This window comes from Mustela nivalis, assembly GCF_964662115.1.
Source record: "Mustela nivalis genome assembly, chromosome: 14".
Classification (NCBI taxonomy): Eukaryota; Metazoa; Chordata; class Mammalia; order Carnivora; family Mustelidae; genus Mustela; species Mustela nivalis.
Genome location: NC_139033.1, coordinates 57188852 through 57213165, shown reverse-complemented (window position 1 = coordinate 57213165; position 24314 = coordinate 57188852). Strand labels below are relative to the sequence as shown.

Sequence of the window (24314 nt, the reverse complement as noted above, 5' to 3'; positions counted from 1 at the left end):
CATATTTATGGAGTCTCCTGAGCTACCTGAATCCTACTAAATGAGATAAAAAATGAAAAATTATCCGTTAGAGAGAATGAGTGCCCTGACTTTAATTCTTACTGGGGCACACGGTACAAGAGCATGGGGTGCTCAGAGTCTAAGAGGCTCAGTGATGACAGTGAATGGTTTATCTGCTCGTTACTCTTTGGCTGTTGCATTCCCTTCCTGATTGGTCTCCCCCTGCCTAGCTTGTCTTTGCTGTAAAGACCCTATGGACTTTTTTTTTTTTCTTTAAATTGGACACCACAACTTATATAGTGTACTGCACGTACGGTTAACTTAAATCATTCCACACGGTTGGTAGATACCGGCACACACACAACACAGGTCACTTACTTCCCTTGCATCTCTGAGGCTCCGCGCTCTGATTTTCTTCTCTCAGTCAGAGAGCTTTAGCTCAGTCTTCTAGAGGGATCAACATTTGCTGCCTGTTCCTTCTGAATTAGTGTTTCTAAGGCTCTGCTTTAAAGCCGTCTTTTTTTTTTTTTTTTTTTTTGGTAAATTCTTCTTTTGTATTCTTACCCATATCCATGTTTTTAACTCTACTTTCTTTGCTGACAATCCCTTCTTTTCTGTTTTGGATCCCTCCCTTGCTGTTGTCCTAAGTCTTGGTTATTGATTAGACATCTTTTGTGGATGTCTTTAAGATATCCTTATGTCAGCACATCCAAAACAAAACCCATCACTTCTTTGTCCAGAATATAGCTCCTCCTCGTACCCTTTTTCTGTCCTGATTTCTGCTCCTGGCAACGACCAAATTATCCTAGCTCTACACTTGAGGCTCATCATTTATGCCTTAGTCTCATTCACCACCCACGACACAAGCACTCAGCCCCATCAGTCTGGTTCCTATATCTCTCTTGAAGAGCTCCCTTCTCTTTACTTCCATTGTCTAAATAATTGTAAGACTTTTTGTCATTTTTACTTTGGCCTTCCCCAGATGATTCTGGACAGGAGTCCCTGTCACTGATCTTGCTTATGTCCGGGACACCCTATATGCTATATGCAGAATGATCTATCAGAGGCATCTGCTTGGAATTGTTACCTGTGTCTCAACCTTAACTGGTTTAAAACCAAATCTCCTCTTTCCATTGTCATCTTCATTTTAGTAAATAGAAATTTCATAATCGTTGTTGACAAAGCCAAAAAAAAGGTCTTTGGTGTCATCCTTGCCAGATCTCTTTCTCTCATACCACACATCCAATATGTCAAGTTCTGTTGGTTCAGCCCTTAGAAGAAACTCAAGCATTTCCCACCATTTCTACTATTGTCACCATAGTCCAAACTACTATCACCTTCTTCCTGGATCATCCCTGTAATGACATGCTTGTGTCCTGTAACTCTTCTTTCCAATAGCTGTGAGCCACCAGTGGCTGCTGGGCAAAAGAAACAGGATTGATCAGAATGAGATGTTTAAAAATTTGCACCAGAGATTGAAGAATTAATACACAAAACAATGAAAAATATCTTAATATTCTATATTGATTGTATATTAAAACAGTAACATTTTGGGATAGGTTGGATTAAAGGGTGTTATTAGAATTTCACATTGTTTCTTTTTACTGTTTCAAAGTGACTCCTAAAAAATTGAAATCACATATGTGGCTGACATTTATCTTACTGTTAGATGGCACTATTCTAAAGTCTTTTTTACACACAGCCATCAGAGCTATCCTTTTGAAATGTCAGAACTTCCCATTCCTCAGATCAGAATCTGCCAAAGGCTTTCCAGCTCCCTTTTTGCAGGGGGGGTGGAGGGTGGGCAGGCTCTACAGTGGATCTACAGCCCAGCATGTTTCTTTTCCCTCTGCTTCTGTGCCTCTCCTGTCCAGTGTGTCTCCAGGTCTGCAGGTCTCCAGGTGGCACCTTCCCCCAACCTCCGCCAAGAGTCTGTCTCTGGACTGGCATCCCTTCACTTTGCACACTCTTTCCCAGATGGTTTCAAGACTCCTTCCTCATATCTCTGTCTGGTGTCTCCATGAACATCCCTTATCAATAGTGAGGATTCAAGAGAGAGGCCCATCCTGACCACCCTGCCTAAACCAGCATCCTGCTTATCTGCATATGCTCAGTGTGGGGTGGCTTCACTCTGAATGGCTCCCCATTGTCTGTAAAATGAAATCCACATTGTTTAGTATATCTAGGTGTCCCTTTATTGTCGGGCTATTTTCAAACTCTCCGACACATCTCTCACTGTTCCACTTTGCAGCCCACATGTCATGTGTTCTGAATCACTTAGAGGAAACCTAAAATAAGAAAAAAAGTGATAAAGAATATATTAGAGGTTTAAAGGATTATTATTAAACATAGATATATTTGTGTACAGAATTAAAATTCATCGACCTTCAGAAACTGGATAGGGGACAAGCAGAACTGGCCTTTCAACCTTTTGAATTCCATGGATGTCCATCCTACAAAATGGACGTTATAACCAATACCACAGGCAAGTGGACAGACTCACCAATAAGGGGTTTAAACCTTTGTGAAAGGACCTTGGCACGAAGGAATTTTCCTTTACTCATATTTATTTTCCTCTGTAACAACTAAAATGTTCAGGGGTTTTCCCTCCTAATGAAAAAGGTAGCATAATTTATCAATAGTTTAGTTAGACACTTCATTATAAGAGAGTTAAGGAAGTTTTTAGAATGAGCATTTCTAGCATGAGCAATCTGAAAAACAAGAATTTATGGCTCAGCAATAAATAAATAAATAAACCTTTCAGAAATGTTTATTGTTCCAGCTCATTAAAATGTTATGTCTTTTGGACAGTATTTCTTAAAGGCCATAAAATTAATAGTGTATTTTCAAAGTTTTATTGGCACGTATTTCCTAAGTCCAATTTAGCTCCAGTGTTTAATTGTGCTGTCTCATACAGGCTGGAAGTCTGGCAGTTAATATTATTTTTTCTGTTTTAAAAGAAAAACACTTTCCTTCAGGGCTAGCTTCCACATTTTTGAATGTGTTTATTTCACACTGCCTTGCATTTTCATGCGCTGAAATCCCGAAACTCTGACAGAGCTAATCTGGATCTGGTATTTCTTTGTGTCTTAAAATTATGCTGAAATTTCAATTAATAACTAATCACACTCTTGGCCTGGGAGAATACAGGAAACGAAAATCCTGCATATCAACTACCGACGTTAAATTTTAAATCTTTCAATTACACAAAGCAAGGGAAGCAATAAGCATTTATTGAGTACCTGCAACGTGTTAGGTGTTGCATGGACTGTGGAAGATTATAAGGCACCATGAAGTCCTAAAATATAGAAAAATCCCAACCTATTCATTGCCTTCTATGAGTGCACTTCACAGCAAACAAATTTCTTTACCTCTTCAGGGAACCTGCCTTCCACCTACTAGTCCTATTTAAAATCTACACAATAAGAATATCTCTTCCCTGTTAGTCTTCCTAAGTGAAGTTGCTTTATCTCAAGGCTCCCAAACCACAGACCCACATGCAGAGTCAACATTTGCAGAAAATTTCAGACTTCTTAGAGGCATAACTTTTAGGGGAACTGTCTTCTCTTCATCCTAATTGCCTTTGCTTAGATCTCTTTCAAAGTGCTTCATGTTAAGTGCCCTCTGTCATTAAGTCTTTAAGGAGTGGCCAGTCATGATATTTTGATGAGAAAACAAAAACAAAAAATGAGACTTATGACGAGGGAGTTAGTGTAGCTACAGACTCTGCTAGTCTCAAGCTGGTCTTAAGTTCATCATTTCCCTTCTCTGTCTCCCATTTCTGAATACCCTCACACTTAGCCAGGAATTCTGCTAGTTTGCCTGGTGGAAGTGGCCCAAACCATCATTCCTGAGGAGTCGGAGCCTTTGAATCCTGTGTTCTTTCTGGCTGTCATTGCTGTAATCTGTGTTCACTGTCACCACCAGACACAGAAGCACCCAGAGAGGTCCCGATAAAGCTCCAGTGCTCCCTATATCCTCCTCTCTGCCTTTGTCCTATAGCAGAAGTTCTCTTTCCTCATGACCGTGAGGGCTGATTATCCCACCGGTCCAGGCACCCCCTCTCTCGGCCCACTGATGCACTGGTGTGAGAGACACCTGGGAACCGGGCAAAGCCCGGAGCCCTTACCATGTCCAAGAGTGTGATGATCGTCACCTGGGGATGATTTTGCCCCAAAGGGACATTTGGTAATATTTGAAGTTATTTACAATTGTCCCATTTGGGAGAGGGGTGGCTGTGGCTATCTAGTGAGTAGAAGCCAGGGGTACTGTTCAACAACCTACAATATACAGGACAGCTGCCACAATAAAGGACTCTCTGGGGGCACCTGGGTGACTCAGAAGATTAAGCCTCTGCCTTCAGCTCAGGTCATGATCTCAGGGTTCTGGGATCAAGCCCCACATTGGGCTCTCTGCTCAGCAGGGAACCTGCTTTCTCCTCTCTCTCTGCCTGCCTCTCTGCCTACTTGTGACCTCTTTCTGTCAAATAAATAAATAAAATCTAAAAAAAAAAAAAAAAAGGAAAAGGAAAAGAAGAAAAAGAAAAAAAAATAAAGGACTGCCTTTGACTTAGGTCATGGTCTCAGGGTCCTAGGATCGAGCTCCTCATTGGGCTCTCTGCTCAGCGGGGAGCCTGGTTCCCCCTCTCTCTCTCCCTGCCTCTCTGCCTACTTGTGATCTGTCAAATAAATAAATAAAATCTTTAAAAAATATTTTAAAAAATGACAATAGGGCCAAGGCTGAGAATCCCTGCCCGAGTAGAAATGATTCTTCCCCAGGGACATGGACTTTTGTTCTCAGAAGGCCTAGAGCTCTGGCCACAGAAAGTATACAGTCTGCCCGTGGTTTACTGGAGAGAGAGTATAAAGATTGACTCACTCCACCCCTTGGGTCTCAGGCACAATCAGGAGACGCAGGACCAGATGACAGCCATTGGTTCACTGCGTGGACTGCATTCCAGAGGACAGAGTCCTAGACTTGTCCAGTCAGAAGATAGGAAGGCTCCAGTCTTAGGGCTGTGGTAGGACACTGAGGTAGGATCCTGGCATGGTGATAGGACTGTGTTATAGTTGTGCGGGTGGAAGAGTTCTATAGGGACCAGAAGCTTCTGCTGTGCATAGAATACATTCAATGTAAGGACAGGGGCTTTTTCTTTAATGCCACTGTATACACGTACCAGGTACATGGGTTCATATGAGTGGCTTAATAAGGGTCTCGAATAAAGATGAAATAGCTCGGGGTGAGTAAACAGTGATCCGATAAATGAACGAAGCCTTGCCTGAAAATTTCCACGTGCACTGAATGTTTTAGTGTGCTATCCGCAGCTTCTTAGATGAAAAAACTTAAGAATGTCAAGTCTGTGGCTTTCCTCTGGATGTCATGATGGCAGCGTTCAGCATACCTCATGTTTATTCACAGCGTCTCTCTCCTGAATCGGATCAAGCATTATTCAGTGTAGGGTTGTTGGTATAATACTGACTTTTAGATTCAGCGTTCTCCTTTGCTCCTGGAGGATGGTTCCGCTGACGCGTTCATGAAGGCGCTGAGTGAGATTTTAAAAGAGGAGGAGGATTTCGGTGGCGAAGATGGACTGTGGAAGAGACCACAAGCACACAGAAGCCTGGGGATGAGAAATCTCTGGGCATGTTTTCAGGGAGCAGCAACAATTAGAGATTAGGACCCATGAAGTGTGTAGATGGGAGTTAAGAGGAAATCTTTGAAAATGTAACTGGAGCTACAGTTTGCCACACCTCTAACCAGCAGGTTAAAGCACCTCACACCATCGAACGCCAGGTGGCTACCGCTACCCTGTGATACCCATCCCCCCTCCGCAGGAAAGTTCCTGAGCTCTATGGGGCACTACATGCTTTTTCTCTAGAACCATGCCGTCCAGATCTATCTTGCAGGACCCACCTTTGCCTCTGGCATCTAGTTCTTCCCAACAGCTCGCGTCCACCTAGATAGCATCCCCCAGCTTTTATTACTTTGCACTTCTTAATTCCCATTCACCCGCCGCTTGACACCATTTGATCTTCACTCCTCAGTCCATAAGCAGCCAGTCGAGGACGAGGCCAGTTCTTTGATCTTCTGTGTCCGCAGGCAGACTATTTGCACATAGGAGGTGCAGTAAATAATTGGAAAGGTAAAAGCACCCGGTTTGATGAAGCTTATCTGAATCCCTTCTACATTTGAGTTTTTAAAAGTTAGTATGTTTCAGGCAAAAGGTCGGTAGCTTATGGTTGCGGGCATTGTGCACCTTACTATTTAGCTGGTTTTTTGTGTGCATCCAAATTAGAAGATGAGGGGGTATGTATGACAGTGTGGGGGTATTTGTTTTAATGCTTTAGAACTTCTCCCTGTCTAAACCTCAGCCAGAGAAAGAACCCAAGTGATCAGACTGGATTTCTTTAGCTTTCACAAATCTTAGAAAATTTAATTTCTGAAAGTTAGTCAAAAGGTGTCAACATGGTGATTTTTAACATGGTACCATTTTACGGCATAGTAAAATGGTAAAGATATCACACTGTTTTGATGAAATTCCATGTGTTTGTTTTACTCACCACCAACAATGGAAATGCCTAATAACGATTTCTTTTAAATTGATGTATTTTCGTCACTGTAGTCATCACTGTGTGCTTTTCCTACCAGGAGGTTCCCGTTCTGTAGGTTCCTTTTCTTCCTTTCTCCTACCCCACACTTTCTCTCTCACGCATACACCCTGTGTTCACTTCTTTCCTGTGTACTTTTGCTTTGAATTCTCCTTGATGGATCTTGTTTTTGTCGGCTTATTTCCTAGATGGGAAGCGATGGAATTTTACGCCTCAGTTCTTCAGCACTAAATAATGAATTTTTTGCATATGCAGCTCAAGGATGGAAACAGCGACTGGCAGAAGGTAAATTTCTTTTTTCCATTATTCTTTGGCATATCTGAGTACACAGTATACTGAGCTTTGCACCTTACTCTGATTTCCGAGTCTTTTTCTCCCCCTGAAGTATACTTTAATTTACTAAAAACACCCATTCTGTTCCAAATGACTTCACTAATTCTTTGTCATACTTGGCATTTTTGAGATACAACATTTTTGAAGGAAGCACGATATCCAAAACATAATAAAAATTTTTGATCTAGCTAGATTTTCTTTGGAGTCATAATTTTAATCACTTGCTTGAAGTATTATGTATTTTCTTAATGTCCTAGAGCCTAAAGAATTTTCTTTAGGCTTTACTTTCTTTTTAGGCTTTACTTTCTTCCCCTAAAGTCACCATTTCACCTGATTTTTCCTTTAGTCACCAAGCTTCTTGAAAGACTAAAAATAACTAATGGTACTACGTTTTTACTCTCTTACCCGCTCAAATTGTTATGGTTGGGTGTGACCCCACTATACACAACTAAAATAATGCCTCCTGGAGAGTATTAATGGCTTTCTTTCTTTCTTTATTTTTTTTTTAAGATTATTTATTTGTTTGACAGAGAGAATGAGAGAGGGAACACAAGCAGGGGGAGTGGGAGAGGTAGAAATAGGCTTCCTGCTGAGCAGGGATGCTGATGTGGGGCTTAATTCCAGGATCCCGGGATCATGACCTGAGCCGAGGGCAGACACTTAAAGGAGCCAACCAGGTGCCCCTGTTAATGACTTTCTAATAGCAAAGCCCAGTTTCTTCTTCTTGGTCCTTACGTTTTATGTTCCTTCTGCAATCTCTCTTTTTTTCTTTTTTAACCCATCCAATTTGAAATCATGTACCTTCGACATTCACAATATATTTCAAATGGTTTCCTGCGGCCGCATTGTTGGTAGCCATTCCTCTGTTTCCCTCTGGAGCTTCTGTTCTTCCATCTGATGACACAGGGTGATGTCTCCACCACTCTCTCTGGTACTTCCTCTTGTCGCTGTGCACATTCACTAAGCAGCCTCTTTCACCGCCTGGTATAGCCCCTATGCCAGATCTTCCACATCTGGTTCTAACTCCTCGTGTTCTGTTCCAAATGCCTGCTGCATCTCCAGAGCTGATACCAAGCACCTGAAAGCCATAACGTCAGTATTAACCTCACTGTCTTCCCTTCCCTTCACCTTGCCGTCCCTTCTGCCCCCTCGCCATTAATGTCACCTCTGTTCTCACTTTGGAACTTGCTCTCTCTTGTCCTCTCCCATCTCCTGATCCGGTCATGACCTGTCGATTGTGCTGACTCTGAATGCCCTGGAACACTCCCACAGCTGCTGGCTCGACTGTACTCTCTGTTTCTCATCTGTGCCATTCAGCAGCCTCCTGGCTGGAGTCCTCCCATGTCTACACCTGGTTTTTAAGCCACTTGTTAGGCCATATTCCTCCCTGAGTGGATGCCGTCAGGACCTCCCTGTGTCTCTTATAGGAAAAATGTAGAACTTTCTTTAAACCATGAATTTGCTAATTGGCCTCAGCCTACCTTTCCCATTTCATTTCATGCTACTCCTACATTCTCACAATTGGCCACTCAAAAGAACATAAATATACATATTCATATCTCTGTGCCTTGTGAGTTAATTACTTTATAAAAGGTTGGTCATCCTTCAAAAGCTTACTCAAGTACCATTTCCTGTATGTGGTCTTCCCTAATCCATTCAGGCAGAATGAAGTGCCTTTTCTTCTGTGCCCTCACTACCTTTATTCTTACGGCCCATACAGGGCTTTCAACATTATATTATAGGCAATTGTGTGCATTTTCTCCCGCCAGACTGATTTCATTAGGGACACTGAATATACGCTACTTCATTCACAGCCCCTAGCATACACTTTATTTGCTGAGGGCTTTAAAGTTCACCTACGACTAAATGACTATTTGAGCGATGTTCATAAAGAGAGAAGCTGAAGAAATATTGTCAGTACTCAGCCTTTTCTTTTGCAACATCCATAAAAGTTTACTCAAATTAATTACATTTTCCTTATTAATCGGTAAAAGATAATGATAACTTTTACTCAGTATGTAAGCATTTGCTTTCTAGGAGAGTTTACTCCAGAAATGCAGTTGCGGATAAGGCAAGAAATTGAGAAGGAAAAGAAAACAGAACCTTGGAAAGAAAAATTCTTTGAAAGGTTTTATGGAGAAAAGTAAGTACTAGAGCATTTTTTTCTCATTTCTCTCAGAAGGAAATGAAAATGTAATTCTCTGCTTCACATAGCACAGTCATATGCTGTAAAACTTAATAAACCAGTGATAAAAGGCAATAGTCCCTCAGTGTAAGAAATTGCAGGTAAAATTATAGTGGCATATCAGCACTTAAATTTTTAAAATATGCATTTTCAAGGGTTTATAACTTGTCCATGAAAATTCATTTTGGACTGAAAGCACATGAAATTCTATAGAAGTCAATTATGGCTTTCTTAACTAGATTTTAGTAAAAATCTCCTGGTTTTAATCCAAGTATATTCATTAAGGAATACTTGAGAGCTAAGTAGTTTTAGACACCCTTAATTCTCCTATTTTTCTGAAAATGTTGACTGTGCGTATCTTGTTTAGTCCTTGTTTGGGGGGAGAGCCTTGAGTGTGACCAGGTTTTAATTCATTATTTCTCTTCATATGTGTTTCTTTTTAAGATAACACTAGCCACACATAAGCATGGAAGCAACTAAATTACATTGAAAGTAGTTTTACCTTTGCCTTACATTTAGCAGGGGCATATTGTACTTGAGCAGAATTAGAGACTTAGATCCCTAAGGAAGAAGGAAGGATTTCGGAGCTAACAATTGACAGTGACTTTAGTTCCTCCTCACAAAGTAATTTTCCCTGGAACTCCCACATACGTAATTAATGCCTGGAAGTTGTTTTGCGTAAATGACACTGAGGTGGTTGCAGGTAACAATATCTGTACCATTTGACTTAACTTCATAGAATGTCCCCTTGTAAATAGGGAAAACAGTGTCAGGAGTCTCATATAAGAGTTGTTGTTGTTGTTGTTGTTGTTCTTCTTCTTCTTCTTCTTCTTCTTCTTTTTAAGATTTTATTTGTTTGTTGGACAGACAGAGATCACAAGTAGGCAGAGAGCGGGGTGGGGGGCAGGGGTGTGTGTGGAAGCAGGCTCCCTGCTGAGCAGAGAGCCCATGCAGGGCTAGATCCCAGGACCCTGGGATCATGACCTGAGTGGAAGGCAGAGGATTTAACCCACTGAGCCACTCAGGCAGGAGTTTCATAGAGTGCTCTTCCTGAAAAGGGATCCCGTGATTAACAGCCTGCTTACCCAGAGAAGGCTAGCATTTGGGGGAGTGTTCTAAATAGCAGTACCCTCAAGTAGGAAGGCTTGTTTTTAATTTTTCCTGGGATTGTGGTTGTGTATACATCTTTAAGCAAAACTAGCAGGAGATAATTCATGCGTTTTCTCAAAAATTAAAAATGCAGCAACCTCCTTATATGCCTTCAGATATTGTCACCAGCAGCATTACTCAAGGCTCACTGCATCAGAATCCTTACTGGGGCTTTTAAAAATAGATACAGATTTCCAGGATCCATGCCAGACATACTGATTGGGAATGTCCAGGAGGTGAGCCCAGAAGTATGTGTTTTTAGATGCTCTTTAAGTCAGGCTGATGCCCAGCAGGATTAAGAACCATGGAGAATGACATTGCAGACCACCTTGGAGGTTTCCCCCAACCTTGTGTGTGACAAAGGGAGTGTTGGGAGCACCCTTTCAAAGGCAAAACTGAGCTAGTTACCTCCAATGTACTAGTCCTTAGTTCTTGATTGTTGGGCCATTTTTAAAATTTTTTATTTTTTTTTAAAGTTTCTGTTTATGTATTTGACAAAGAGAGACACAGCCAGAAAGGGAATACAAGCAGGGGGAATGGGAGAGGGAGAAGCAGGTTTCCGCCAAGCAGGGAGCCGGATGCAGCTATAAGATAGACACCCTTATTTCACTTTTACGTTAAAAAGGGGATTAGGGAACTGAGAGACAGTGAAACTAAGTCATTTATCCAGGTTTACACAGTGTGGTGAAGTGATTTGCTCAGCATCCTAGGGCCACAATTCCTTCTCAGAAAAGGTCACACCTACATAATTTTTTTACATAAAATTTGAGGGCTTCCAGACTCCCATGCATAACAGGTGAAGGGGCCCTGCCTTGGAGGGTAACTGCTACAATACTGTGAGTAAGCATGACCCCCCCTTATCATCCCTGAGCTCTGAATACAAACACGTCTTTTATTTGACCCTTTCCTTGCTGCAGTTTATCCATAGTTTCTTTTTCCATCTTCAATTACATATTGGATGATAGCCGTATTTTGGACATTCCAATGTTCTTCTAATTTTGTTACTTCACGATTATTTAAACTACCCCAGTGTGTGAAAGATTGTTTTTCCTAGCGCCAGATAATTTTCAGTCGACATGAAAATTTCACTGCTCTAACTTTTCCCAAGAATGTTGCAATCCAAACTCCCCCATTGTTAAGATTTGTCTCCTCTAGTCTTCAGGCTGTGTGTTTGAGCTCTCTGTTATGGTTCTAATTGGCTTACTCTGCTTGTAACATAGCACTGTTCTGTATTTGCTTTAGTCACTTCGAGATCACCCATACGTGCACTAACTCAGAATGATAGATTTCTGGACTTACCTGTTTTCCTTTGTGTTGTTATGCGGTGTGCTGTGAAAGCCAACCTTCTTTGCCTTATGCCATCTTAAATCTATTTTGTCATGGAAATAATAAAATGTTGACATAGGCATATTTTATACAGTACTGTTCTCCATATATACATATATATATATTATAATGTAGACACACATGTATAATATATATATTTTGTATATTCCATACATTTGTGATACTTAATATTAAAAACATTTAATATGAATTAATAAATTTATTATATCCTTATTAACCAACCAGCAGAAATTTGGCTGCCAGTGGATAATTACTGTATATTTTACACCTAACCTAGTATCAGTAGTATCTCTACTTGGCCTAGCCCCAAGGGACCATATTTCTAGCTGATTATTCTGCTTTCTCTGTAATGTTGTAATTCTGCTCCTCTCAGTGTAGGATAGTTATAAATTGGAGTTTCGTTTGAACCCATCTTAGGGAGAGTTGAAAGAAAAGAAGCTAATTATGAGGGCAGTATTTCCTAGCTTCTTGTTAGAGTCTTCTGAATGTTAGCAAAGAAGGCAATGAGTACACCCCCAAAAATGTATTCAATGTTATTTCCCTTTCATTTTGGAGAATTTAAGTAAAAGGTTGAAAATTTCACTGAGGTATTTTCCTGCATCGATACTTTTAGCTGTATTTCTTCACTCAAATATGTTTGAGAATATTTCTCTCTTTGTAATTGTCTATACTCGAACTTCTTTTAGAACAGCTTATTTCTCTACCATGGGATGCTGATGGTGTAAGTTAGTATGATAGGAAATAGTGATTTCCAATATCTTTGTAATTCTGATGAACTTCTCCTTATGACATGAATATTAGGTTACATTATTTCTTAATGCTCTTTGTTATCTTTCATGGAATATCCTTACAGGAAGAGATCACATGAAAAAATTTTTAGATCTTACCTTATACAAATATAATCTAGTAGAATCAACTTTGTTGACCCCAAATATGTTTGTTATTCTTTAGTGAAATTTCCGTGTTGTCTTAAGTTATCATTACAGACTAAAATAAGGTTAGTGATAAACCTCTTACATTGGTTTAGTAGAATTTAATCTTTGGAAGTCATTTCAGTTTTAGGATTTTACAGCATACCCATATCCCATTGATCTTATTTGCTTATACTGCATCCTCTGAAGACTGGGCAATTTTCTATGATAAAGGTAAATTGCTACTTTTTGAATAAAAAGTTTTAGATCTTATCCATTCTTTTGTTTTTTCTGCCCATATATTCTAATCTTTTGTAGGATGTAATTTTTTAATTCCTTTTACATAACATTTGGCAAAGCTCATATTTCCTTGCTTACACAATAAAAATCTGTACCAGATAAGTTAATAAAACAAAATTTAAAAAATAAATAAATAAATATAAAAATCTGAATCTTTCTTAACCAGAGTAGAGTTTATTTAGTTATGATTATAAAAAAAGTAGAAGAACTAAGTCATCATAAACTAGTTTATATAAATTAAGCATGTTACTTAGTGATTGTAAAATTAATTTGATGCATTTGCTTTTGTTGAATACACAACACTTGCACGCACACACGCACGCACACACACACACAAACGCACAGACACATATATCTCCAAATAGTACCTTTCATGTTTTGTGGTTGAACAATAATTCAATATTTCCAATTTCTGTTCAGGTTGGGCATGTCAAGAGAGGAATCAATAAAGCTCACTTCTGGACCAAACAGTGATGGAGCTGAAAGTAGTTCGTGTGGAGCCTCTGGCCTTCCAGGTCTTTCTGCACAGACTCCCTTGGAAGAGCAACAGCCAAAAAGCATGAAAAGTCCAACTTCTCCAGAGCCTGGTTTCTGTGCTACACTTTGTCCTATGGTAGATGTAGGTAAAGATGGAATGGCAGAATCAGACTCAGAAGATATCTTGATCCCTGAAGAATCTGTGATTCAGGAGGAAATTGCAGAAGAGGTAGAGACCAGTATCTGTGAATGTCAGGATGAAAATCATAAGACAATAACTGAATTTTCTGAGGAGTCTGAAAGTCCAGCCAACTCTCATGAAGAGCCTCACGTAGCACCTCCTGAAGATAACCCGGAGTCCTGTGTTATGATGAATGACGTTTTAGAAACTTTGCCTCATATCGAAGTGAAGGTGGAAGAGAAATCCGATACTCCCCAGGAAGAAATGTCGGTTGTTATCGATCAGCTAGAAGTCTGTGACTCTCTCGTTCCTTCCACTTCCTCTGTGACTCATGTCAGTGACCCAGAACATAAGGAGCCAGAAACTGCAGTAGAGACCAATCCTTCAAAAATAAAAACAGGGTCCTCTTCTTTAGAAGACCAGTTTCCCAGCGAAGGGATTGCTGTAGATATGGAGCTACAGAGTGATCCTGATGAACAGCTTTCTGAAAATGCTTGTATCTCAGAAACTTCTTTCTCTTCCGAGAGCCCAGAGGGAGCCTGTACCAGCCTGACATCCCCAGGAGGGGAAACTCAGTCCACCTCAGAGGAATCATGTACTCCAGCCTCCCTTGAGACAACGTTTTGTTCTGAGGTGTCCAGCACTGAAAATGCAGACAAATATAACCAGAGAAATCCCCCTGATGAAAACCTTCATGCATCTTTGATGTCAGAAATATCTCCAGTATCCACTTCACCTGAAATATCAGAGGCATCTCTGATGTCCAATTTACCTTTAACCTCCGAAGCATCCCCTGTATCAAATTTACCTTTAACATCAGAAACATCACCCATGTCTGATCTACCTTTGACATCAGAAACATCTTCAGTGTCTTCCATGCTTCTCACATCTGAGACCACTTTTATATCCAGTTTGCCACTTCCTTCAGAAACATCTCCAATTTCTAGTTCTTCCATGAATGAAAGAATGGTGCATCAGCAAAGAAAGTCCCCTTCCCTATCTGAAGAACCACTCTCCCCACAGAAAGATGAAGGCTCTGCCCCTGCCAAGCCACTGGGGGAGAGCCTTCTCTCTCAACAGAAGACTCTGTCAAATACTCCTGAGCCCATCAAAATGGGTTCCTCCATTGTTCCTGAAGCATTTCCGTCAGAAGACTTGCATGTTAAGGCTCTGAATCAGCAGCCTTGTAAATCACATGTTGAAACTGAGAAGGCCTATCCTGCTTCAATTCCAGAACCCCCTTCTATAGAAATGATAAAAGTGAAAAATCATAATGTCCTGCAAAGAACAGAAAAGAAAGGGGCATCTTCACCATTGGAGTTACCTGTCTTTTCTGAAGAGACAGAGAGTAAGGGAAATGAGCTTCCATCAGCTAAATTACAGGACAAGCAGTATGTCTCATCAGTGGATAAGGCTTCATTTTCAGAAGGCTCTAGAAACAAAACACACAAGCAAGGGAGCTCCCAGAATCGGTTGGAGACCTCACATTCTTCCAAGTTGTCCGAGCCCTCCAAGTCACCAGATGGGATAAGAAATGAAAGTAGAGAATCTGAGTTATCAAAGAGGAAAACTGCAGAGCAGCACAGCTTTGGAATTTGTAAGGAGAAGAGAGCTCGGATAGAAGATGATCAGTCAACCCGGAACTTACCATCCAGCAGCCCACCTGAGAAAGAACAGCCTCCAAGAGAAGAGCCCAGAGTTCCACCTCTCAAGGTATGGACTAACAACAGCATTAAAGACAATTCCATAGATAGGCTTTTCCTAGTTAGATGCTTAATTTTCAGAATTAAATAAGGTTTTATTCCCTCCAGGTTTTATGTAGCAGTTGATGATCTAATATTCTAAGCACGAGTCTAATATTAAATGATCCTTTTTAAGGATTGCTTAGCTCACAAGATAATCTCAGATGCATTATATGTTTAGATTCAGCATTTAAGGAAAAAGAAGTGGGGAGGGAGTACAGGGCCTGGAGGGGCCTATAGGCATGAGATGAAGGATCTTTTGGGAATTCCAAGGTATAAGACAAAGACATACATGCACTTGGGAAAAGTTGAGAGAGAATTTAGTCCCCAGTCAAAGTTCAGTAGGACTAGGGAAAGAGTCAAAAGTCAGAAAGAAGTGTGCATGAGGGAGGAGAAGGTGCAGGATATCGGTTCATTGATTTTCCAGCAAATATTCACCACCACCATTTCCTAACAGAAAGGACCTGACTTACGGACGAGCCTCATTAAATATTTCTTGAGTAAATCAATAAAATTGCTTTGCACACTCTGAGGGGAAATGCTGTAGCTATACAGATATACAAATCTTTTTTTTTTTTTTTTAATTGTTGAGATAGTAAAGAGGCACTTAACTTCACAGATAATAAAACCTATAGTGAAACATTCCCATTTATACATTCTCTTTTGACCCCAGGTAGGTTTTAACTCTCAGAAAACAAACCTTTTATATAAATCGGCTCTGCCTAAGTAAACTGAAAATTAAGGCTAATTCAAAAGAAATACTTTGTTTAATTAAAAAAATCCTAACCAATATAATCTATACTTATTTGGTGCTTTCATCTTAGTCCATTTATACTGCCCAACGGTAAAGTGTATTATTCCGCCATAGGTTTGGTCTAGGATTATAAATGTGTTCAAGCTGTGTTTCTCTTAATCTCTTTCTCTTTACTTTTCTCTGCTCTGACATCTATTTTATGTATGTGTCTCATGATATCCATAAGGCTGACTTTTAAGAGTGTAGCTGCAGTTACTCTACTTAATAAAGTAACCCCTATTAAATAAGATTCTAAAGATGTAAAAGATGAACATTAAGCACCAATTAAAGGCCCCGCTATGCATTTTAATTTCTGAAGCAGTAGAAAGAAAAATATAAGTATGCTTTTCATAGGAAATATTTTTGAACATAGCAGTCTGTTTTTCTTGTCAAAAGCTTGTTTTCAACGTAGTATATTCTTCCCGGTAGATGGATAACATAAATAGATTTGGTGTTTATTTGGCCTTGAGCTCTTGCTTAAGTATAGCTAGGTTTAATTTTTTAAATGTTTTTAGTTTTTTTTTTTTAAGTAAAGAAAATATTTAAAAGGAAAACTGGAATCGCCTTTCTAAATTCATTTTTTTCTTTGAAGCCTTTGGATTAGAAGAGAAACATCACAGGTTGGAAAAGGAGAAATGATATAGCTCAGAAAGATCATTTCATCTACTGAAGTTTCAAAGCATAATTCCAGATTGATACGATCCTGTAGTATGTGTCAAGCGTTTATAGTATAAATATACATATGTTAAGAAGGGAGATATGTTTTCTAGGAAAAGCTTTTACTAGAGGGAGGAAAACAAAGGAAGTATAGTACTTGTCAGGAGCCCTGAATGGGGAACCATTATGTCACACCCTTGTTATAAGATCCCAGGGCAGCCTACTTTCCCTCCACAGGCTCAGTTTTTTCTACTGTAAATTGAGGGGCTTTAACTAGCTTCCTTGCAACTCTCCAAATCTGTGACCCTAAAAATCTATGACTCTCTAATCTATGACTCATGTTTCTAGTGCCTAGAGCATTGCTATAAGATGGTGGTTGAGTCTTATGCCTCATGAATTTGGGAATGACTGTGAGTCTCTTAATTAGCATGAGTTAGGTAGATGCTGTGGGTCGGGCTGTTTATGAAATTCAGCAAATTGTAGATTACCAATATCCGAAGAAACTGCCCAACCTGTTGTTGCTTTTAGAAGCAGAAAACCAGCATTGCCCTTGCTTTCGTGAAAAGATAATGATACCAAATCCCTTTGGAAAGCAGAGCACTCTCACAAATGTAGTTTCATTTCATCTTTATAACAACCCTGTGAAGGAAATAGACCAGAAATAACTCATCTCATTTTACAAGTGAGTTTACAAATTCTTATTGTGTACTGATTATACAGGTATGAGCCAGCGTGCCGGGTTGTGTGGGAGTACAGAAAAACCACAGAGTCTCTGGCTCGTGGAGGTCCCTGGAGAAAGCAAAATACACCATGATTTGCCCATGATTTCAGAATTTCTTTGAGTAAAGGCAGGATGAGAATTCTAGTCTTCTGACTTATTGGCTAGGGCTTTTTTCTTTGTGGCAAATGAAGAGATAAACTCGTATAGAATGAAGGTCCCAGTTTTCCCTGCCAGGAAGGAAGATAATTTAAAAGCTAACTATCTCTAAGTCTTTTTTAGCTAACCTCATTTTAAGAAGCATGGATTTTGTTTCCATTTATATGAGGCATTAAGAAGATGTTTCATTTCCATACCAAATGAAGTCACCGGTTGATGTTCCTGTGGATGAAAAACAGAGATTAAAAATTTTAATTTCACATTCGTGCCACATTGATTGTCGCTTTATACCCGAGAAAGACCTATTTGGGGATTTAGGTGTCGTTCATTCCACATTATGAGAGGACATCGCCCATCTTATCTCTTGCGTTGTCACATTCCACCTGCGTCCTCTGTGATCATGTACCAAGCTCTTTCTCTTTCCATTCTCCCCTTCTTATAGATCCAGCTTTCCAAAATTGGGCCACCGTTCATTATCAAGAGCCAGCCAGTCTCCAAACCAGAGTCTCGTGCATCCCCCAGCACATCGGTTGGCGGTGGGAGGAACACAGGAGCCAGGACCCTCGCAGACATCAAGGCCAGAGCCCAGCAAGCAAGGGCCCAGCGAGAGGCAGCCGCGGCAGCTGCTGTAGCCGCCGCGGCGAGCATCGTCTCGGGAGCCATGGGGAGCCCAGGAGAGGGTGGAAAGGCGAGAACCCTGGCACATATCAAAGAGCAGACAAAGGCGAAGCTGTTTGCAAAGCATCAAGCCCGAGCCCACCTCTTCCAGAACACTAAAGAGTCCCGGTTGCCTCCACTCGGCTCAAAGGAAGGGCCTCCAAGCTTAGAAGTCTCTTCTACCCCTGAAACAAAAATTGAAGGGTCGACTGGTGTGATTATTGTCAATCCAAACTGCAGATCTCCTAGCAACAAGTCTGCACACCTCCGGGAGACCACCACCGTATTACAGCCATCTCTTAACCCAGCTAAACTTCCAGAAACTGCCACGGACTTATCTGCGCATAGTTCCGATGAAAATATACCCGTGTCGCATTTATCTGAGAAAATTGTTTCATCTACCTCTTCTGAAAATAGCAGTGTGCCCATGCTTTTTAATAAAAATTCCGTCCCTGTGTCTGTTTGCAGCACTGCTATGTCGGGAGCAATTAAAGAACATCCCTTTGTGAGTTCTGTTGATAAATCCTCTGTTCTAATGTCTGTTGACAGTGCAAATACCACAATTTCTGCTTGTAATATAAGCATGTTGAAAACCATCCAGGGAACGGACACTCCGTGCATAGCCATTATACCAAAATGTATCGAAAGCACTCCTGTCCCCGTCCCAGCCGAGGGCTGCGGTGTCTCGAGCCCCATGGACGACAAGCAGTTGCCACTGTCCAACAGCAGCGCTGGTAACCTCGTCTCCAGTCAGTACACCTCCGTGCCAACTCCCTCCATTGGAAATAACTTGCCAAACCATCTCTCCACGAGCTCGGTCTTGATTCCCCCGCCGGGGATGAACAGCAGATTTCCTTCTGAGAAAATAGCCATGCCTGGGGGTGAAGAACAGGCCCCCGGACCCCTGGGTTCCACTGTGAGAGCCGCCCTCAGCTGCAGGGAGTCTGCAGCGGCCACAGACGCTCTGGCCGCACGGCCGCCTGTCGCCATGTTTACCGGAAGCATGCTGACCATCAACTCGTACGAGGGGCCTCCCAAGTTGAGTGCTGAAAGCTCGGACAAACATCCAGGGCCCCGAAACAGGGCAGACAATTCTGGGAAACCTCAGCCACCCGCGGGGGGCTTCGCACCAGCAGCCATAAACAGATCGATCCCGTGTAAAGTCATCGTGGACCACAGCACCACGCTGACCTCCACTCTGTCTCTGACCGTCTCCATCGAAAGTGCAGAAGCCAGCTTGGACCTCCAGAGCCGGTCCGTGAGGACAGAAGCCTCCGTCCAGCCTGTGGCATGCCCCCAGGTGTCCGTCATCAGCCGGCCAGAGCCGGTGGCCAGCGATGGCGTGGACCAGGGCTCGAGTTTCATCAGTGTCGCAGCAGCGAAGCAGGAGTGTACCCCGATGCAGGCCGCCTGCCCAAGTCTCCGAGAGGGACCCCTCGTGGGTCCGGACAAACGGAACGAGGTGCCCGCTCCTAGCCACAGCTTCGCCGAGCAGGCACGGGGCCCGACCGCTTTCAAAAGCGAAGCCGACGCAGCCTGTAGCCATCCGTATAACCCCGGCAGCCGGATTTGCTGGAAGGACGAGGGGATGCGGGGCGCAGGACAGCCCCTGCTGAGTCACCCCGCTTCCAGCAAGCAGAAAGAGTATCTGGAGCAGAGCTGTCCGAAGGCCATCAAAACCGAACACGCCAGCTACCCCCACATGGCGGAGCTCCACCCCAGGAGTCTCATAACCAGTGTCGCTCTCCCCGTGAAGTCCGAACCTCATGAAGTGGACAAGGGCTTTAGGATGGACACCGAAGACTTCCCCGGCCCCGAGCTGCCTCCTCCGGCCGCGGAGGTCACCCCCAGTGGGCAGCAGACGCAGAACGTGAAGGCTCCCACCTCCGGTCCCATGGAAGAGGCGATTTCCTTGGCCGCAGACCCCCTGAAAAGGGTTCCCGGCGCGGGCAGCTCCGGCTGCCGACTGTCCTCTGTGGAGGCCAACAACCCGCTGGTGACCCAGTTACTCCAGGGCAACCTGCCTTTGGAAAAAGTGTTGCCTCAGCCCCGACTGGGCGCCAAGCTCGAAATCAACAGGCTTCCTCTGCCTCTTCAAACTACCTCAGCGGGGAAGACAGCCCCCGAGCGGAACATCGTTGAAATGCCGTCCAGCTCTCCAAACCCCGACGGGAAGGGCTACCTGGCGGGGACCCTCGCGCCGCTACAAATGAGGAAGCGAGAAAACCACCCCAAAAAGAGAGTCGCCAGGACGGTGGGGGAGCACACGCAAGTGAAGTGCGAGCCAGGGAAATTGCTGGTGGAGCCAGATGGGAAAGGGGTGCCTTGTGTCATCAACTCGGGCCTGACTCCGCTAGGAGGGCACAGCCAGCCCTTCAAGCAGGAGTGGCTGAACAAGCACCCCATGCAGAACAGAATCGTGCCCAGCCCCGAGGTCAAACAGCAGAAGCGGCTGCTCCCCTCCTGTAGCTTCCAGCAGAACCTCTTTCATGTCGACAAGAATGGCAGCTTCCACCCTGATGCTGGTACCTCACACAGACAGCAGTTTTACCAAATGCCGATGGCTGCCAGGGCCCCCATGCCGAGCGCAGCCCTGCTACCGGCCTCCGCCAAGACCCCAGTGGGCTGTAATGCGTTTGCCTTCAACAGGCATCTCGAACAGAAGGGACTGGTAGAGGTTGGCCTTTCTCCTGCACCCCACCAGCTAAGGTTAGCCAACATGTTGTCCCCCAACATGCCCCTTAAAGAAGGTGATGACGTGGGAGGGGCTGCACACGCAATGCCAAACAAAGCCCTCGTGCACGCCCCGCCCCCGCCCCCTCCCCCTCCACCCCCTCCGCCCTTGGCCCTGCCCCCGCCTCCCCCGCCACCACCACCTCCTCTACCTCCACCTCTTCCTAATACAGAAGTCCCATCCGATCAAAAGCAGCCACCGGTTACCATGGAAACCACTAAGAGACTTAGTTGGCCACAGTCCACGGGCATATGTAGCAATATAAAATCGGAACCTCTTTCTTTTGAGGAAGGTTTAAGCAGCAGCTGTGAACTGGGCATGAAACAAGTTTCCTATGACCAGAATGAAATGAAAGAACAGTTAAAAGCATTTGCGCTAAAAAATGCAGATTTCTCTTCCTATTTGCTTTCTGAGCCACAAAAGCCTTTTACCCAATTAGCTGCTCAGAAAATGCAGGTGCAGCAACAGCAGCAGCTCTGTGGAAATTATCCAACAATACACTTTGGGAGCACGAGCTTCAAAAGGGCAGCATCTGCCATTGAAAAGTCCATTGGGATTTTGGGAAGTGGCTCCAGTCCCGCCACGGGCTTGCCTGGTCAGAACGCTCAGATGCCCGTTCAGAACTTTGCCGACAGCAGCAACGGGGACGAATTGGAACTGAAATGCTCTTGCCGGCTGAAAGCCATGATTGTGTGCAAAGGCTGTGGGGCCTTCTGCCACGATGACTGCATAGGTCCCTCCAAACTCTGTGTGGCTTGCCTGGTGGTGCGGTAAGAGCTGAGGAAAGATGCAGTATCCCTTTTCAACACGGAAAAGCCAAACGGCGTCAGCAGCGACAAATTGAGTAACTCAGTGGTTTATATCGTGATAATTTATTTTACTCTGGAACCAATTATCTTTTCTCTCTGGGATTCTTTCCTTGCGTTTCCCAGAAAGGGGAGATCGCACCCCAACCGAGTGGCCCAGCGGCATGTCTTTTGCATATTAAGTTACCATTCCCAGCTTTGGAAAATTTCTGTCCAAGTGTACACAGGCCACTATCCCATTCGTTTTGTTTCGTTTGTTTCTTTTATCCAGGTGTAGATAGGAGAAGGACATTTTTAATTACTTAATGCTAACCAGAAACACAGATGTAGAAAGAATGGTAAAAATGATTTAAGGTGGTTGGTTATTCGTTCTTCTGTAGATTAACCATGACAACAAGAGTTTTCACAGTTGACTCTTCTGGACCTACCCTTACCACAGTGATTAAATCATATTTGGAAAGGGGAATCTGATTTAAATGTATGATTCCTTGTATTTGCTCATATCACAAAAGATACATTAAAGGAGGTATGCCATTAATGAACTCCACTGTCCTCATTCTCTTCCCTCCCTTTTTATTCTTTCCAGAGACTGGCAGAATATTCCATCTGCCTTGGACATTGTGCACACATTGTAGTGAAATGTGTCTTATACCTGAAATTGCAGTGTGGGCCTCAAGGCCAGTAATCTGGTTCGAGCCCTTCGACACCTGCTACCTGATACTGTAAGGTCAGTCAACCAAGAGAAGGCCAGAGAGAGGCCAACAGGCCCACGGGATTTCAGAACATCATGTGTAGCTTTTAAGAGCAAGTATGAAAAAAAAAAGCCCTAAAATTTAAAAAGTCAGCAAGTAAAATGCTGTGTATGCAAACACATAGAAGTGGGTTGATAATGTAAATATTGGTCCATTCTGTTTACTCTAATACAACTACTAGATATTAAAATTGAGGGGGGGGGGAGTAATTGTACCCTTTGTTGATGATTCCAGTCCATTCTGGCTTCTGACTCTGCAGAGGTTGGGCCCCTCCCTTTGAAAGCATTGTTGAAGATAAGAGGAACTGCAGAAGGCTGATGTGTGGATCTACTTCTGAGCGGTTTTCCCCTCATGATTCGCAATCTATATAGTTAATTATATTTGACTCTGAAATAGCCCTTATTTTAAAAAATCATTCTAGGTATTGCATGTTTTGTCCCCCTCCCCCCCTCAGGTGAATTCAGTACATTCTTCCTCATATTTGGGGGAGTAGAACTGCTTTTGAAAATGGGATACTGCATCTTATAGATACTATTGGTGTTTATCCAGTAGAGGCTGAGTGTTGAGGACTTGAGGTACATTCCACATACTTTGGCCACCCTCATGCCGGAGAAAGCTGTAGTTCAGCAGGCTCTGTTCCCTAAAGCAAGTTCCAAAAGCACATGCACACAGTGGGAAGATGAAAGACAGCAGAAACCATGCCCATTTAACTTCAGATTACAGAGCACAAAAGGTGGAGTGCCATTAACCCATTGATTGATTGTGGCTGTAGAATTTTTTTAAAAAAAGAAGCAAATCATGGGATGGGGGACAGAAATCCTCTGTATCCAGGGTAAGAATGACAGACATTCTCACATCAACGTAAACTTTAGACATCCCCTTAAAACATGTCTTAAAAATTAATGAGTGAGCAGAGATTACATTCCTGGAGAAAAGAAAAAAAGAAAAGAAAACTTGTGATTTTTTTGTACTAATCAACCACGGTATATGTTTTTTTCCCTCCATATTTATTATTGTGATGTTGCCAAATTTTATTAGGTGATACAGATGTCACTTTTCTTAATATGTTGCTAATAGTTAAAGATACTTAGGAAGAAAAGCAGAGAAGGGTCTGTCTCTGTGGCTGAGATTTGGTGCCTCAGTGAGGTCACTTCGGTTTTTCGCGGTGAAATCAACACAGTGTTGGAGAAAGTGAGCAGCGCACTTCACCAGCCCCTCCCCAGGAATGCAGCAGAAGTCCCGGCTCACTCAGCACCAGGTTGTGTTGGGGCAGCGTCCTCTCTGTGGTCTGCTTGGCTGCAATACCATCTTGGTTCAGAAGAGCATGCTCTAGTCTCACAGAGGGGAACCCCTACATGTAGACACTCGCATGCCAGCTCCCTCCAAATCCACCTGCTGCTCGACCAGTGTCAGGCACTGTCCACACCAGCAGATTCAAAATCACTACCACAGTAACTGACATGGGATGTTGAAGAAATGCTGGTTTACCAGACTCTGTACTCTGTTTATGAGGTACAGTTGAGGCTGAAGCGATACTGAGCTCATTATCAGTTCCATCATTATGGAATACTGCCTGCAAAGTACTTACTGGGAATAACAAAAAAGTGTCCTTCCATATGTTTTGATTTTTCACAAAATAGGTGATTTTTCACATAATTTTGGAGAACCGATTGTTGATCGTGCATGGATTCCATCACCCAGGTCCAAAGAGGATAATTTTTCTGTGCCCTTTCTCTTTTTGCCCCAATTCAAATTCCTGATGTTTGCATATGGTTTATATTAGTGAAAAATTAGTATCTTTGGGC

General features: G+C 42.7%; 1 protein-coding gene across 2 annotated transcripts in view; it reads left to right on the top strand.

Annotated features, from left to right (window-relative positions):
- ASXL3 (ASXL transcriptional regulator 3) overlaps positions 1-23462 on the top strand; it is a 187131-nt gene extending 163669 nt beyond the window's left edge. For both annotated transcript variants that reach the window (XM_082699674.1, XM_082699673.1), the window contains 4 exons: positions 6797-6893; positions 8979-9084; positions 13254-15204; positions 18003-23462. In XM_082699674.1, coding sequence (XP_082555800.1) covers positions 6797-6893; positions 8979-9084; positions 13254-15204; positions 18003-21725 — 5877 coding nt within the window. In that variant the 3' untranslated portion in view covers positions 21726-23462. The remainder of the gene's footprint in view (positions 1-6796; positions 6894-8978; positions 9085-13253; positions 15205-18002) is intronic.
- Positions 23463-24314: the final 852 nt, after the last annotated feature.